We start from the raw sequence: 14,635 nt of genomic DNA, 5'->3' as shown, positions 1-14,635 counted from the left end.
GATGAGTAGATGGACAGCTGAGAACTGTTCTTTATGTTACTTGTCCTGTTTTCCATTTGTTTCTCTCATTTGTTTTCGTATTTCATGTTGTTTACAGTTTGTGATGTCCTGTACCCATATATGCATATATATGTATATATATATATATATATGTATGTATATATATATATATATATATATATATATATATATATATATATATGTGTATGTATATATATATATATGTGTGTGTGTGTGTGTGTATATATATATATATGTATATATATATATATATATGAATATATATATACATATATTATTTATATTAATATTTGATTGAATGCCATGCATCCATTTCCAAGTAAGTTTATCTATACACACACACACACACACACACGCACACAGACACATACACACACACACACACACACACACATATATATGTACATACATATATATATATATATATATATATATATATACATATATATATGTACATATATATGTACATATATGTACATACATATATACATATATATATATATATGTACATATATATGTACATATATGTACATACATATATACATATATATACACATATATACATATGCACACACATATATACACACACACACATGACTATCTGTTTATCTATCTGTGTGTGTGTGTGTGTGTGTGTGTGTGTGTGTGTCTGTCTGTCTGATTTCTGTCTGTCTATCTATCTATCAAACTTTAAAGACATCTTGAAATTCAAAGATGTGCTCTGTATTGTAAATTTCTTGATTTGAAGCCTAATCATTTTGAAAGTTGTAGAAATAAAAGAAAACGTAAGTAAAATTATGTGAAATGTATTCTTCACTTTAGCTAGCACTATATTTAGAGGAGAATAACAACAAAAAACAGAAATGAAAAATGCTGAAAAGAAAAAAATTTGCTTCTATGAGAAGAGACAGCTTATTTGAAAAAAAAAAAAGTGTGATTTATATATTTTGTTTCCAGAGCATATAAATATGGCTGCTGAGAACTTCAGTTATCAATGATTTGAAAGAGATACCAGACAGCAGACATAGTTTCAGTAATGTCATAAATGATTTGTTGGAACTCCATGGAGAGGTGTATGGTTCTTTGGCATTTATCTTATCAGATATGCAAACTAATTTCATTGAAAAGGAGATATACATCTCCGTCTGGACTTTGAACTGAGCATGTGGGAGGAAATTCTGGGTGTGAAATCACTTCCTGAATGAAACTCTAGCATCACCAAAGGTGCAGTTATGCTGAGTCGAATCAGATGGTAAGATTTTGATCTATAGACTGCTATCTGATAGAAAAACATGGCATCAATTGACTGGCGCTATTATAGACTTCCTGAACCAATCTATTTATTTTATTCCAAAGTGCATGTAAATGTCAACATCAGAATCATGAACAAAGGTTTCTTCAATACGATTAAAAGACTTGAAATTATTCAATAAAGGATTTTATAATTCATATTGTTCACTGAATGTTAATATTCGTCTTTCTTCTTACAATTTTCTTAATCTCTCTATCTTTCTTGCTAGCCTGTTTAGATATATGAGGTTTAAATTTAAATGTCAACTGTGATATTTTTCAGCTCATTTCAAGGCTATAATTATATTCAAGAGATAAGCTGAAAAAAAAAATCTTTATGGTCAACTTACTTAGAGAACTGAGTCAAGAAAATAAAAATAGTTAAAACATTTCTTAAAATGTAAATGAATCAGATATCTCTTAATGAATCTCTTAAATGATAGCTTTGACCTAAGTATCTGCGAAGAAATGGCAAAATGTTATTGCATTCAGTAATACTCACTCCCTAACAATATCAACTATTCCTCTATCACTGAATATAGAATAAAAATTTCCAGTGTCACTCATGAATGAGGAAGATGACACTGTGCACATGCAAGCATTTATACACATGCACACATATACATTTATACACACATATATGCAATCACATACACGTTATGATTTTTATTATATAATATTTATTGTTGGTTAGTCTTAGGTAAGATTTAAGCCAACTCTGTCCATCCCGTCATTCTTTTGTTTAGACATGGAGAGCCTAGGACCACATTATCCAAAGTGTCCTTCTTTTTAAAGAGAGTAGGATGCAATTAGAGAATGTTTTGCTTGCTATTTCCAGTAGATTGAGCAACCACTTTCAGGATTTCTTGGGTAGCTTTATATTATTTGTTTTTCTAATGTCACTTTTTAGAGAGTCTTTTGTCAAACTTGTTTGTAAGGAAGTCATGATTTTTCATATTTTTTTTACCATGCTCTTCTGAAAGAGAAGTTATAATATAAATAGCCAAATGACTATCACAGAGAATTAAAACTGGGGTGGAAACTGGAATTGATGCTTTCATTTGTTCAATGTAACAAGGATCAGCACAGGGATAGATTCATTGAGGTAGTCCCCTTCTGCAACCATAAGTTTTCCTCCACCTTCTTGAAACTATGGAGATAAAAATAAATTTAAAAGTAATAAATAATAAGTGTAATAGTTTACGTTAGGTTGAATTGAAACCTCGAAGATTGGTTTTGATACTGCAGCCTGTTTGGCTATTCTAAATTGTCACTTTTTATTATTTTTTTTTTGGAATCCTCCAATCATTTACATAAGCTGGTCCATTTTGTTTATATATATTTGCTCTTTATAGAAATCATTTTTTTTTTTTTCCCTTGTGCATGTCGTGACTTTGTACGTGTGTTTACCCTGACGAGGGGGGTCATCACCAATTTACACTCTATTGTGTTTTGAAATACAGTGGTGTACCTCCAAAATGGCCATAGGTATTGTATGAAATTCATGAAATTGTTTTTACTGATGGATACCTGCGGTGTGCTGTAATTGTTTTTGACTCATGTGTGGTGAACCTTTTTGGACATGGTGAGTGGAATTGAACTTTTGCCTGTTGATACCTGCTGGGTGCCTGTTGTTCGCTCTTGTGTGTGCTGGATTGGTGCGAACTTGCCTTTTGGAGTCTACTGGTTTTGAGGTGTGAAATGTGCCCGAGGGCTTTGAAGAACTTTGAACTTTAATTCTAAGTGGTGTTAAATCACTTCTGTCCTTGTTTTTTTTCAACCGATAGACTACTTTATGGTACCTCATTTCTTCATTTCATTTTATTTTACTATATCGACTTATATTATATTATATTATTATATCATATTATATATTTGAAATTTTTACTCCTTCCGTATTAATTTTTATTCGTATTTATTTTAACTTTTTTAACTTCTATGAAATGATATTCACATGTATTGCCTTATACCTTTAACTCAATTTTTTTCAGTTCCATGTTATCGGTTGAAGCAATATATTCGTGTATAAAAATTTTATACTATATGCTATATTTTTATTTATTTATTATTTCTTCTTGCGTTATTTCTTCTTATTCCTTATGTTTGATGGATTATGCTGTATTTCTTATATATGTTCATTGAGGGGGTGTGATATCTTGAGTCGTTAACCCAGTCTTTTTATTCTTTAACTAATATTTTACTCTTGTCTCAGTTATTCTGAGCACTTCTCCTTGCAGCCCTGTATAAAATCTATTGGTTTCCTAATAAGAAACCATTAATATTATATATATATATATATATATATATATATATATACACCCACACCCACACACACACACACACACACACACACATATATATATATATATATATATATATATATATATATATATATATATATATATACTGGATCAGGTAATGAAGGTCATGGAGAGGGTCATAGCCCAACTAATTAGGGAGAGGGTCAGTTTAGATTAGATGCAGTTTGGGTTCATGCTAGGGAAAAGCACCACAGATGCTATATTTCTAGTAAGACAGCTGCAAGAGAAATACCTAGCAAAAGATAAACCTCTGTACCTGGTTTTTGTTGACATGGAGAAAGCCTTTGACAGAGTCCCCTGATCCCTTATCTGGTGGTCAATGAGGAAACTAGAGATAGATGAATGGTTAGTGAAAGCTGTACAGGGATGCTGTCAGTAAAGTGAGGGTTGGCAACGAGTACAGTGAAGAATTCCGGGTAGGAGTAGGGGTCAGTAGTGGGGGGGAGTAGATGCTCTGAAAGTGTAGCTGCTACAATAAGAATAGCCTTGGCAAAGTTCAGAGAGCTCCTACCTCTGCTGGTGACAAAGGGTCTCTGGCTCAGAGTAAAAGGTAAACTGTATGACGCATGTGTACGAACAGCCATGCTACATGACAGTGAAACATAGGCTGTGACTGCTGAGGACATGTGTAAGCTTGCAAGGAATGAAGCCAGTATGCTCTACTGGATGTGTGATGTCAGTGTGCATATACGACAGAGTGTAAGCACCCTGAGAGAAAAGTTGGACTTAAGAAGCATCAGATGTGGTGCGCAAGAGAGATGACTGCACTGGTATGGTCGTGTGTTGTGAATAGATGAGCACAGTTGTGTGAAAAAGTGTCACACCCTAGTAGTTGAGGGAACCTGTGGAAGAGGTAGACCTAGGAAGACCTGGGATGAGGTGATGAAGCACAACCTTTGAACATTAGGCCTCACCGAGGTAATGACTAGTGACTGAGACCTTTGGAGATATGCTGTGCTTGAGAAGACCCAGCAAGCCAAGTGAGACCATAACCTGTGGCTTATGCCAGTGATGTATAACCAGCCCACTTATGAGTACCCTTTATTCATTGAACAATAAACTTTGCTTGCAAAGACCTGTTGAGGCAAGTGAAATCAAGATCAAAATTGCTGACGTGGCCCATAACAGTATTGCCTGATTGGCACTCATGCCAGTGGAACGTTAAAAGCACCATCCAAGCGTGATCTTAGCCAGGGCCGCTGACTGGCTCCCATGCCAGTGGCACATAAAAAGCACTATTCGAGTGTGATCGTTGCTAGCATTGCTTTACTTGCACATGTGCTGGAGGCATGTGAAAAACAACATTCGAGTGTGGTTGTTGCCAGTGCCACCAAACTGGCTCCCATGCAGGTGGCATGTAAAAAACACCTTTTGAGCATAGTCGTTGCTAGTACCACCTGACTGGCCTTTGTGCCATTGTTATGTAAAAGCACCCACTACACTCTTGGAGTGGTTGGTGTTAGGAAGGGCATCCAGCTGTAGAAACTTTGCCAGATCAGACTGGAGCCTGGTGCAGCCTTCTGTCTTGCCAGTCCTCAGTCAAACCGTCCAGCCCATGCCAGCATAGAAAGTTTACGCTAAACGACAGAAATGATGATGATGATATATATATATAATAACATATATATATATATATATATATATATATATATATATATGTATATGTACATGTATCTTTGTGTCTATATTTGTCCACCACCACTGCCTGACAACTGGTGTTGGTGTATTTACCATTCTGTGGTTTAGTGGTTTGGCAAAAGAGACCAATCGAATAAGTAACAGGCTTAAACAAAAACAAATAAAAAGTATTGGGATTGATTCATTCAATTGAAATTTATGGAGTTCTTGCCCCAGCATGGCTACAGTCTAAAGCAAGTAAAAGACAAAAGATAGCACAATGGTGTTGTTTAAAATGCATTTGATCATAGGTCTTCTGGATAAGATCAGATCTTGGCTGTCTCACACCATCTCATCATAATCACCATTTCTACCACCATCAGTACGACTACTACTAACCATAATAACATTAACTACATCAAAGTATACTTAGCAATGCATTTAGATGTAATTATCAACGATTTTTCTTCTTTACCACAAACTATGTATATATCTTATTTTGTTTTCATATTCATTTTGTTTAGGGTGTCACTGAAGGTTATAATGGGACTATTTTTGCCTATGGCCAGACAGGCTGTGGGAAGTCTTTTACTATGCAAGGAGTCAAGGATCCAACAACACAAAGAGGAATTATTCCCAGGTAAGGAAATTTACTTAATTTCAAAAAAAAAAAAAAAATGTTTAAATACTGCTGCTGTAGCTGCTGCTACTACTACTACTGCTGCTGCCACTACCATGATAATCATCATCACCCTTGCTATTGCTACAACTGAGTATATATAACATATATGTTAAACTGGGTGCACTTAGAGCTAGGTAATTTCAGCACCATGCAGTTCTTTTTGTCAGGATACAAAGCTGTTGTTCCCTTGGTACCTAATCAATTCTTGGATGAGGACAGCTGCATAAAGAAGTGCTAAGTTCTAACTGTGAAGGGTACCTGTGGAAGGGGGGTAGGCCCAGGAAGATGTAGGTTGAAGTGGTGAGAAAGGATCTTGGGATGCAGGGCTTCACCAAGGAAATGACAAGGGACTGGCAGAGGTGGTGATTTGCTGCACTTGACAAAACATGTTAAGCTAAGTAAAATTGCTTGTCTTCTACACATACAGGCTTGTCCTTTCTGGTGCTGGTGTCACATAAGAAGTACCTGTTCTGGTGCTGCGTTAATGCACCTATGCTGGTGTTGTGTAAATGCACCCATGCCAGTGGCATGTAAAAAATACCTAACCCACTCTGCTAAGTGGTTGGAATTAGGAAGGGCATTCAGCCATAGAAACCATGCCACAATAGACAGTTGGAGTCTGGACAACTCCCTGCTAGTCAGCTCCATGTCAAACCGTCCAACCCATGCCAGCATGGAGAGCAGATATTAAACAACGATGATGATGATCTAGTCACCACTTATTTTCTGAGTGGAGCAGTTTGAGATGGTTCTTGCTGTATTAATACTTTCTTTACTTAGCTTTTATAACATCATGTAAATATCTTTACACACTTGTCTAACTACTAAACTGGCTAGTTTACTGTATAATTGCCAACTGAGTTCAAGTTTTCACCTAAATGTTATTTTGGATGAGATGAGCTCTGATCTTGTATGGTTGACTTGTCTTAGATACAGCTAGATGAAGGCAGCAAATTTAGTGATGCTTCAATGTCCAGTGTTTTATGAGCTGATCTTTTTATTGCCATCATATGTGTCTGACAGTGGTGTTTGTTTTCACACAATTAAAGATTTCTTTCATTTGATTTCTCTTTAGTCAACAGAGAGAGAGAGAGAGAGAGAGAGAAAGAAAGAGAGATAGATAGATAGAGAGAGAGAGTGTGTAATCTACTTTTACATTTTGTTGTGACTTTTCTCCTACTCTTTGCAATATTTCCCCTCCATATCTGGAGTTATAGGTGGCTGAGAGAATAGCAAAATAAGCTTATCAGCTGAATGGAATGGTCAGACTGCTTGTATGCTGTCACTGTCTTGTATGCTGTAACTCTTAATTCTCATTGGCTCAGTTTTACCTGGCTGCAATAAATATCTTCAGATTACTATAAAAAATATACCAATATGTGTTTCAATGATTTGCACTGCTGATTCAAAACCTCCTCTGAGTATAGATTGATGAAGAATGATTTTTTCTACCAATATGTCCTAGATACACCGAAGAAGATAAAGTTTTAAGAAGGTACTCCTAATATATTATGGATTATGGGATTCCCTTTTTGTTTTGCATTTTCTTCCCTAGTTTATGCTATCATTTTGTCAAGGTATATTTAAATCTAACTGACAATCAAAAAGACAAGAAAGAAGTTTATCATACCTTATATTTGATCTAGTAAACATCTACTACCTAATTATTAGCTGTCTTTCATTGTGCTTGATATCATACTTGCAATGCTATGGAAGACACTGCAGCATTTGCAATATCCATTTTGCATTCCTTTTATGTACATTTAGCTGATACACTTCATTGTTGTATGTAAAGGTATTTTGCATAATTGATGAATTATTTGTGGAGCTGGATTGCTGAGCTAAAATTCTTTCATGGTTAACTAATATTCTATAAGAGGATATGTACAAAGATTAGAAGTGTATTTTATTAGTATATTGATTTTTTTTAAAATTTAAAAACAACAAGATGCTGGCTTTGTAGTTGATCATCTGGACTAGATACTTACTTAGTAGTATCAGGATTTGTTTACAAGTCTGAATACTGCCAAGACTGATTTTCTTCTTTATTATGTTGCAGCTGGCAAAATGCATATTATTTCCATTATAACAAAAATAAGGATCAGAAATCTAGATTATACATAACATATTTAGTTTATGAATTTCTTGCAGCTGTTTGTTTTGTAAATTCTATTGAATAAAGTTGCTTCTTTATGCAGTTGCAACTGTAAGGCACATTAAAGATAAAGCTAGTTCATTGTTGGCTGGAAGAAAAAAGCTCATAACATAGGTGCAGGCATGGCTGTGTTGTAAGAAGTTGCTTCCCAACCACATGGTCTGGGTTCAGTTCCATTGCATGGCACCTTGGGCAAGTGTCTTCTGCTACAGTTTTGGCCTGACCAAAGCCTTGTAAGTGGATTTGGTAGATGGAAAATGAAAGAAACTTGTCATATATATATATATATATATATATATATATATATATATATATATATGTATGTATATATATATATATATTTCTGTGTTTGTCCCCTCCCCATCATTGCTTGACAACCGTGTTTAAGTCCCCGTAACTTAAAGAAACTGATAGAATTAGTACTAGGCTTACAGAGAACAAGTCCTGGAGTTGATTTGTTCAACTAAAACCCCTTAAAGTGGTGCCCCAGCATGACCACAGTCTAATGACTGAAACAAGAAAAAGATAAAAGGTAGAAGATTAAGTTGAATGCCAGAATTTGAGGTTAGTTGTAGCATGCATTAGCATAAATGACACTATTGCTAGTCTCCTTGAATTTGTCATTTTTTTTTGTTCGACAGTCCTAACCATGTCCATCCAAAAATAACTATCCATATCAAAGTTGTCTTTGAATTTAACATTCTATCTGTAAAAGTTTATATATCATCATACTTATTTATGAGAGTCTTTAACGAATGTGTAAAGGGAATTAATATGACTTACTGCTTTTTTTGTGTTTTCTTGGAATGATTTAAAACAAAATTGTATATTTAGCTGCTTAGCCATGTGGAGAGCTTGATACTGTAATATATTTTATAATTGGAAGCAACTAAAAAGTAAAAAAACATAAAAACTTCTTTTAAATCTATTTTTAAAATAGATAACTCTTGTTTAAAATTGATAAATGATAAGCAGCTTGTAAAAATTTGAAAAGTTTATTTAGTAAGTTAAATGAATTAGGAAAAAATACTTTGTTCAATTTAATTTTCTCTAGCAAAATCAATTTTGCTTGGTGTAAATCTACCTTTTGCTGAAAAATTGTTCGTGTATCTATGAATATTATTAATTTATTATGGATTGACATTTACACTTTGCAATTTTTTCTTTTTTTTTATGTGGGGTGGATATTAATTAAAAATAAAAGCAAAAAATAATGAATTTATTTTCAGAATATCAATTTATCTTGATATTTTTGATACATTTTTAACAGTTAAAATAGGTATTTTTTTGAAAGATTAAAATTTCATGATAAATGAATTAAAACTGAAAATGTTTATAGATTAATATATTTAATTTTTATTTTAATTTAATTTAATTTTATTCTATACCTTTCCATTTTATCACCTGAAAACTACAGTTTAAAGATAAATTCTCCAAATATTTTCTGTTTCTATGACATTTTTGTCAATTTTCATGTAGTTTTTCTTTTGTTGTTTTATTTTTCAAGGCATAAATACCTTGGAATTGGTTGAATGTTTTCCATATTTCTGAAATCCTGAACTTCACTATTAAGCCAGTGATCAAACAAATATAATGGTAGTTATGTTTCATTTCCAGAGTTGAAGTAACTGTATAGATAAGGCACTAGATTACCAGATTTTATCTTTTTTCATTTACTTGTTTCAGTCATTGAACTGCAGCCATGATGGGGCACGACCTTCAAGGGTTTAATCAAACAAATCAACCCCATTTGCTAAGCAGTAGTGGGGACAAACATAATACAAACACAAAGACACACACACTCACACACATGTGTGCACGCACACATATTTTTCTTCTTCATCATATATATATATATATATATGTATATATATATATGACAGGCTTCATTTAGTTTCTGTCTACCGTATCTACTCACAAGGCTTTGGATGACCTTGGGCTATAATAGAAGGTGCCACACAGTGAGATTTTCTTTTTAATTTGCAGCCCTATAAGTTTTGTTAGATTGACTTGAATGATGTTTGGCTTGAACATCTGCGAGGCAAGGACTATAAGCAAAATATGGGCTAGAAGGGTATTTCAGGACTTGAGGTCCAGGGAGAAAGGATTGGGCAAATAGTAGTTGATGCAAGGCCTGTAGGAGGGCACATAGTATTGGTAACAAGTGGAGAAGAAGTACATGTGTTGGCCTGATGTGGGTGATGTGGTATGGAAATAGGAGCTATTTTGAAGAGCAGGTACTGCATTAGAAAAGTCAAAGTGGAAGGATGATATGTGTCTGTAGATTAGAAGTGGAAGTATGTTGAAGGTGAATCTTCATCAGTCAGTTCCTACTTACTGTTCGCATTTCATTGTGTTTTGGGTGTTTATCAAATTATTGGGATAGATAGGTGTAGGAATGGTTATGTGGTTAAAAAGCTTGCTTCCCAACCATGTGGTTTTGGGTTCAATTCCATAGCATGGTATCTTAGGCGAGTGTCTCTTCTACTGTAGCCTCAGGTTCACCAAAACCTTGGTTGACAGAAACTGAAAGAAACCTATTGCGTGCACACGTGTGTGCGCATATATATGTGTGTGTGTGTGTGTGTGTGTGTGTGTGTGTGTGTGTGTGTGCATGCATGTGTTTGTGTGTAGCCTTGTTTTGACATCATTTTATGGTTGTAAATGAGCCTCACCATCACATGAGTGATGTTGGTTGTTTCTAGTCTTCTATGGGAAACATGTCACACCATGGGGAAATATTACCTTGCTTGGAAACAGGTGAGGGTTGTTGACAGGAAGAGTGTCCAACCATAGAAAGTCTGCCTCAACAAATAGAGACAAGAGTACTAGTAATAACAGCAATAATGTAAATTTGGAAAAGGGATAAAGGGATTAACATTGATACTTTTGTTAACATTGCAACCAAAGAAAGATTTTAAACATGGGTTGAAATTAGTCAAAGAAAGCAGTGTGGTAGCAGTATACCATAAACTAGTTCATCTTTATTTTAAGAAATTTATCCCAGAGAATGCAAAAGAGAATGTGATATACCTCTACTTTATGAAAAGCAGAAGGGTATTTCCCCATACCCTCAAAAGGACAGTTAAAGGAAGCCTTCGATAATGTATAACATGATATATTCTCATTTAATAGGTACAGGGTATTTGGAAGTGCATGACTAATCTTCAAAACTGAAAATGATGCTAGAAAACTAGCAGAGCTAGCACACCATACATCTCCCTATAAGCTGATGTCTTAATACGTTGGATGACACAACGCATGTGTCACGGCAAAGAAAACTGTTTGTAACATTGATTTTTGGCTTGTTGTTACTTTTACAATACAGTATGGAGAAGTGGTAAGCACTGAAGTGACACAGAACAATCTTTTTGTTGTTTGGTGGGGGGGGGGGTCTGCAAAGACATGCAGGTCCTGTGGCCTCCACTAATGATCGCAGAACAATCCTGGTGTTGTATCCCTTTTTGGATATAGAAAAGAAGAGCAATAAAACTGGTGGTGCAGGGTATAGAGTGCAGCTGTTATACATGTGGTAGTAAAGGCCATTCAGGGGCTTTCTACCCAGGAGAGCAGGAAAATCTGTGAAAAAAAGAAAGGGAACAACAACAATATCCCAGGTCGCAGAAGCTACTGTTTTCAGAGCAACAATAGTTGTAGTTCTTAGGTTAGCAAAAGAAATTACCCTGTTCTCAGTTACAAAAAACTCATGACTAGGGTACCCCAATCTCCCTGAACAAAAAAAAAGTACCATCCCAGAAATCATCCTGTTCTCAGTTACAAAAGACTGATGACTTGGGCACCCCCTGTCTTCCTGAACAAAAAGTACCATCTCATAATTGCAAGATGACAGGAAAGCACGAGAAAAGAAAATGGGTAGGGAACTGTTGGAAGACATCATCATCATCATTATCATCATCATCATCATAAGAAAAAAGAAACATCTAAACAAAATCTGAGCAGAATGTGTGATGAGGAGCCCTTCCTCTCTAGGAAAAGTATGAATTTGACATTATATCTAATAGCAAATGACTAACTGATAGATGATTTAAACAAATTGTAAAATGCAATGAGGGTTAAATAAAGTGCAGATTTGTGTGAGAAGGAATCTGGTTATATGGCTCATGCAAAAGATAGGCTGCTAGTGAAAACCACATTACAGAATCATGAACTGTTATGCATTAAACTCAAGTTATGGAGGTTTTTTTCACTCAGTCTGACAGCAACTTTTCTTGGAAGTAAACATTATAAGAACCTTGAAGTGCAAGATTGTTTGTGTAATAGACTCTGTTTATTTGTCTTGTTTAGTATTTTATTTTTATTTCTTAATATTACCAAGGAATATAAACACTGGCATAGCTTTGTTCAGGCGATGACAAGTGTAGAATATAAATATCCTCATACATTCATGCCAGCCTTACATTTGCATGCACATATGCAAACATGCACACATGTGCACATACACGGTGGGCTTCCTGCAAGTTCCATTTACCAAATTTCCTCACATGGTATTGGCCAGCATAGAGCAATAGGACAAAACCCCCAAGGTACTATACAATGAGACTGAATGAAAAATCACTTGGGTGTAAGCAAATTTCAACCGAATTTTAATATTATATATATTAAGCAGTGGCTCTTGCTTCACTCTCAGCTTTATATAAATTTGTATATACACCACCTCAAAATTTCCTTTAAAATCTTTTGTAACAAGTTGTTGTAAGTATAGATGGTAGTAGATGACAGAAACAGCAGAGAGCTCAGCAAACTTGTCTCGCTCATTGTTACTGTTGCTGTAGTTATTTAACACCAGGTTAGTACATATCAATGACCAATGACACTCCATTTTATTTTGTATATCTAAGACAACGTTGTCCAGTATGTCCTTCATTTTTTGGGCCTTGTGTAGAAAAGAATATGTCCTTCGTTTCTTTTAGCTGCTAGGGTGTGATTTGTAATGGATTTTGGTACAATTACTTGTGGTTCAGATAGCTACACAGAGGTTCCTTGCTTGATTGTAAGACTTGATGTGTGAAGTGTTGCTATTTAATTATTATGATATTACTCTAGTTTTCTCTTTTCTGGGGTCACTAAAATATGTACCTGTAATTCCACGAGAGAAGGTTCAATTATCTGTAAACCATATCAACATATATGAAACTTGTTTTTTTTTATCAAATTTAGATATCCATATTATTATTAATACTATGTTTATATGTTAAAAATTATTGATTAGCTGATAATAATTACCATATATATGTGCAGCAGTAGACACTTCAGCTGCATCAGCTTCTCTTGTATCTATGAATTTTATTACTATTGGCTAAATAATGCAAATAATCTCCCACTTTTCCCCAACCAGCCAATAATGAAGAGCTTATATTATACATATCAATGATAAATATAATTCTTGACATACCCTCCAACCTATGTATTGAGAAGCATGAAAAGCCACTTTAAATTTCCTTATACATTTGTTTGAATCTCTTACTTATTTAGCTGCCAAAGATTTAAAAAAAGAAATTGTGTTTACTTCTTTTAAAATGATAATAATAATAAAGAAACAAAAATCGGATTTAAGTCAGACTTGTGGTCTTGTAGCATCTGAAATGAGACTGAAAACTGCTGAAGGTCTCCTGTCTCTGTTTCTTTTTTCTTTTATATATTTACCATATTTACTTTAAGTTGAGTGCTGGGTAAATCTTCTTAAAACTTATCTTAGAATGTGCCAACATACAGCATCTACTGTCAATATTTGAAGTGAATTTCTCTGAAAATATCGACTCACTGAAATACGAAGGAAGAATTTTGAAATTAAATCTTTCTTCCTATGTGCCTGGAATTTCTATCATTTATTTACTTTTGTCTATGTTTAGATGGAATTCTAGAGTATATAGCCAAAGACAAATCTTATTCAAGACTTATCTATTTGCTTTTGTGTGCACGTGTGTGAATGTCTGTGTATATGTGTGTGTGTGTGTGTGTGTGTGTGTGTATTTGTGAGATGAGTGTGCATATATATCTGTGTGTGTGTGTGTGTGTATATTAGTGAGATGAGTGTGCATATATATCTGTGTGTGTGTGTGTATATTTGTGAGATGAGTGTGCATATATACCTGTGTGTGTGTGTGTGTATATTTGTGAGATGAGTGTGCATATATATCTGTGTGTGTGTATATTTGTGAGATGAGTGTGCATATATATCTGTGTGTGTGTGTGTGTGTGTGTGTGTATATTTGTGAAATGAGTGTGCATATATATCTGTGTATGTGTGTGTTGGAAATGAAAGGAAACTTTACAATGTCTATTGACTTTGGTGATGCCAAAAAAGTTTATATAGATTTTTATTATTTCATATCTTCAGAATTTGAAAGTAAACATTGTGTAATTTTAAAAGTTAAAATTCATATTGATTTATAAACTCCATGTTTCCAATTATTTTGATATATGTTTTATCTGCCTTAAAATTATTGAAATGTATTAGAAAAAAAAAAAAAAAATCATAAAATAAAAAGCAACTGGATATTTTGTGCAGTAAAGGTGTTCTGGTAATAT

The 14,635-nt window shown here is 34.3% G+C and overlaps 1 protein-coding gene across 3 annotated transcripts in view; it reads left to right on the top strand.

Annotated features, from left to right (window-relative positions):
* The window catches only part of LOC106870492 (osmotic avoidance abnormal protein 3), a 906,658-nt gene that overhangs the window by 58,041 nt on the left and 833,982 nt on the right, over positions 1–14,635 (top strand). For 2 of the 3 annotated variants that reach the window (XM_089352196.1, XM_089352197.1), the window contains exon 3: positions 5,774–5,889. In XM_089352196.1, coding sequence (XP_089208322.1) covers positions 5,774–5,889 — 116 coding nt within the window. Of the gene's footprint in view, positions 1–2,676; positions 2,800–5,773; positions 5,890–14,635 lie in introns of those variants that run through there. The other variant, XM_089352198.1, reaches the window with a different exon arrangement.

Source organism: Octopus bimaculoides, chromosome 5 (assembly GCF_046866305.1).
Source record: "Octopus bimaculoides isolate indiv1 chromosome 5, ASM4686630v1, whole genome shotgun sequence".
NCBI lineage: Eukaryota > Metazoa > Mollusca > Cephalopoda > Octopoda > Octopodidae > Octopus > Octopus bimaculoides.
The sequence above is the reverse complement of the archived record's forward strand: the minus strand, read 5'-3'. Positions and strand labels throughout refer to the sequence as shown.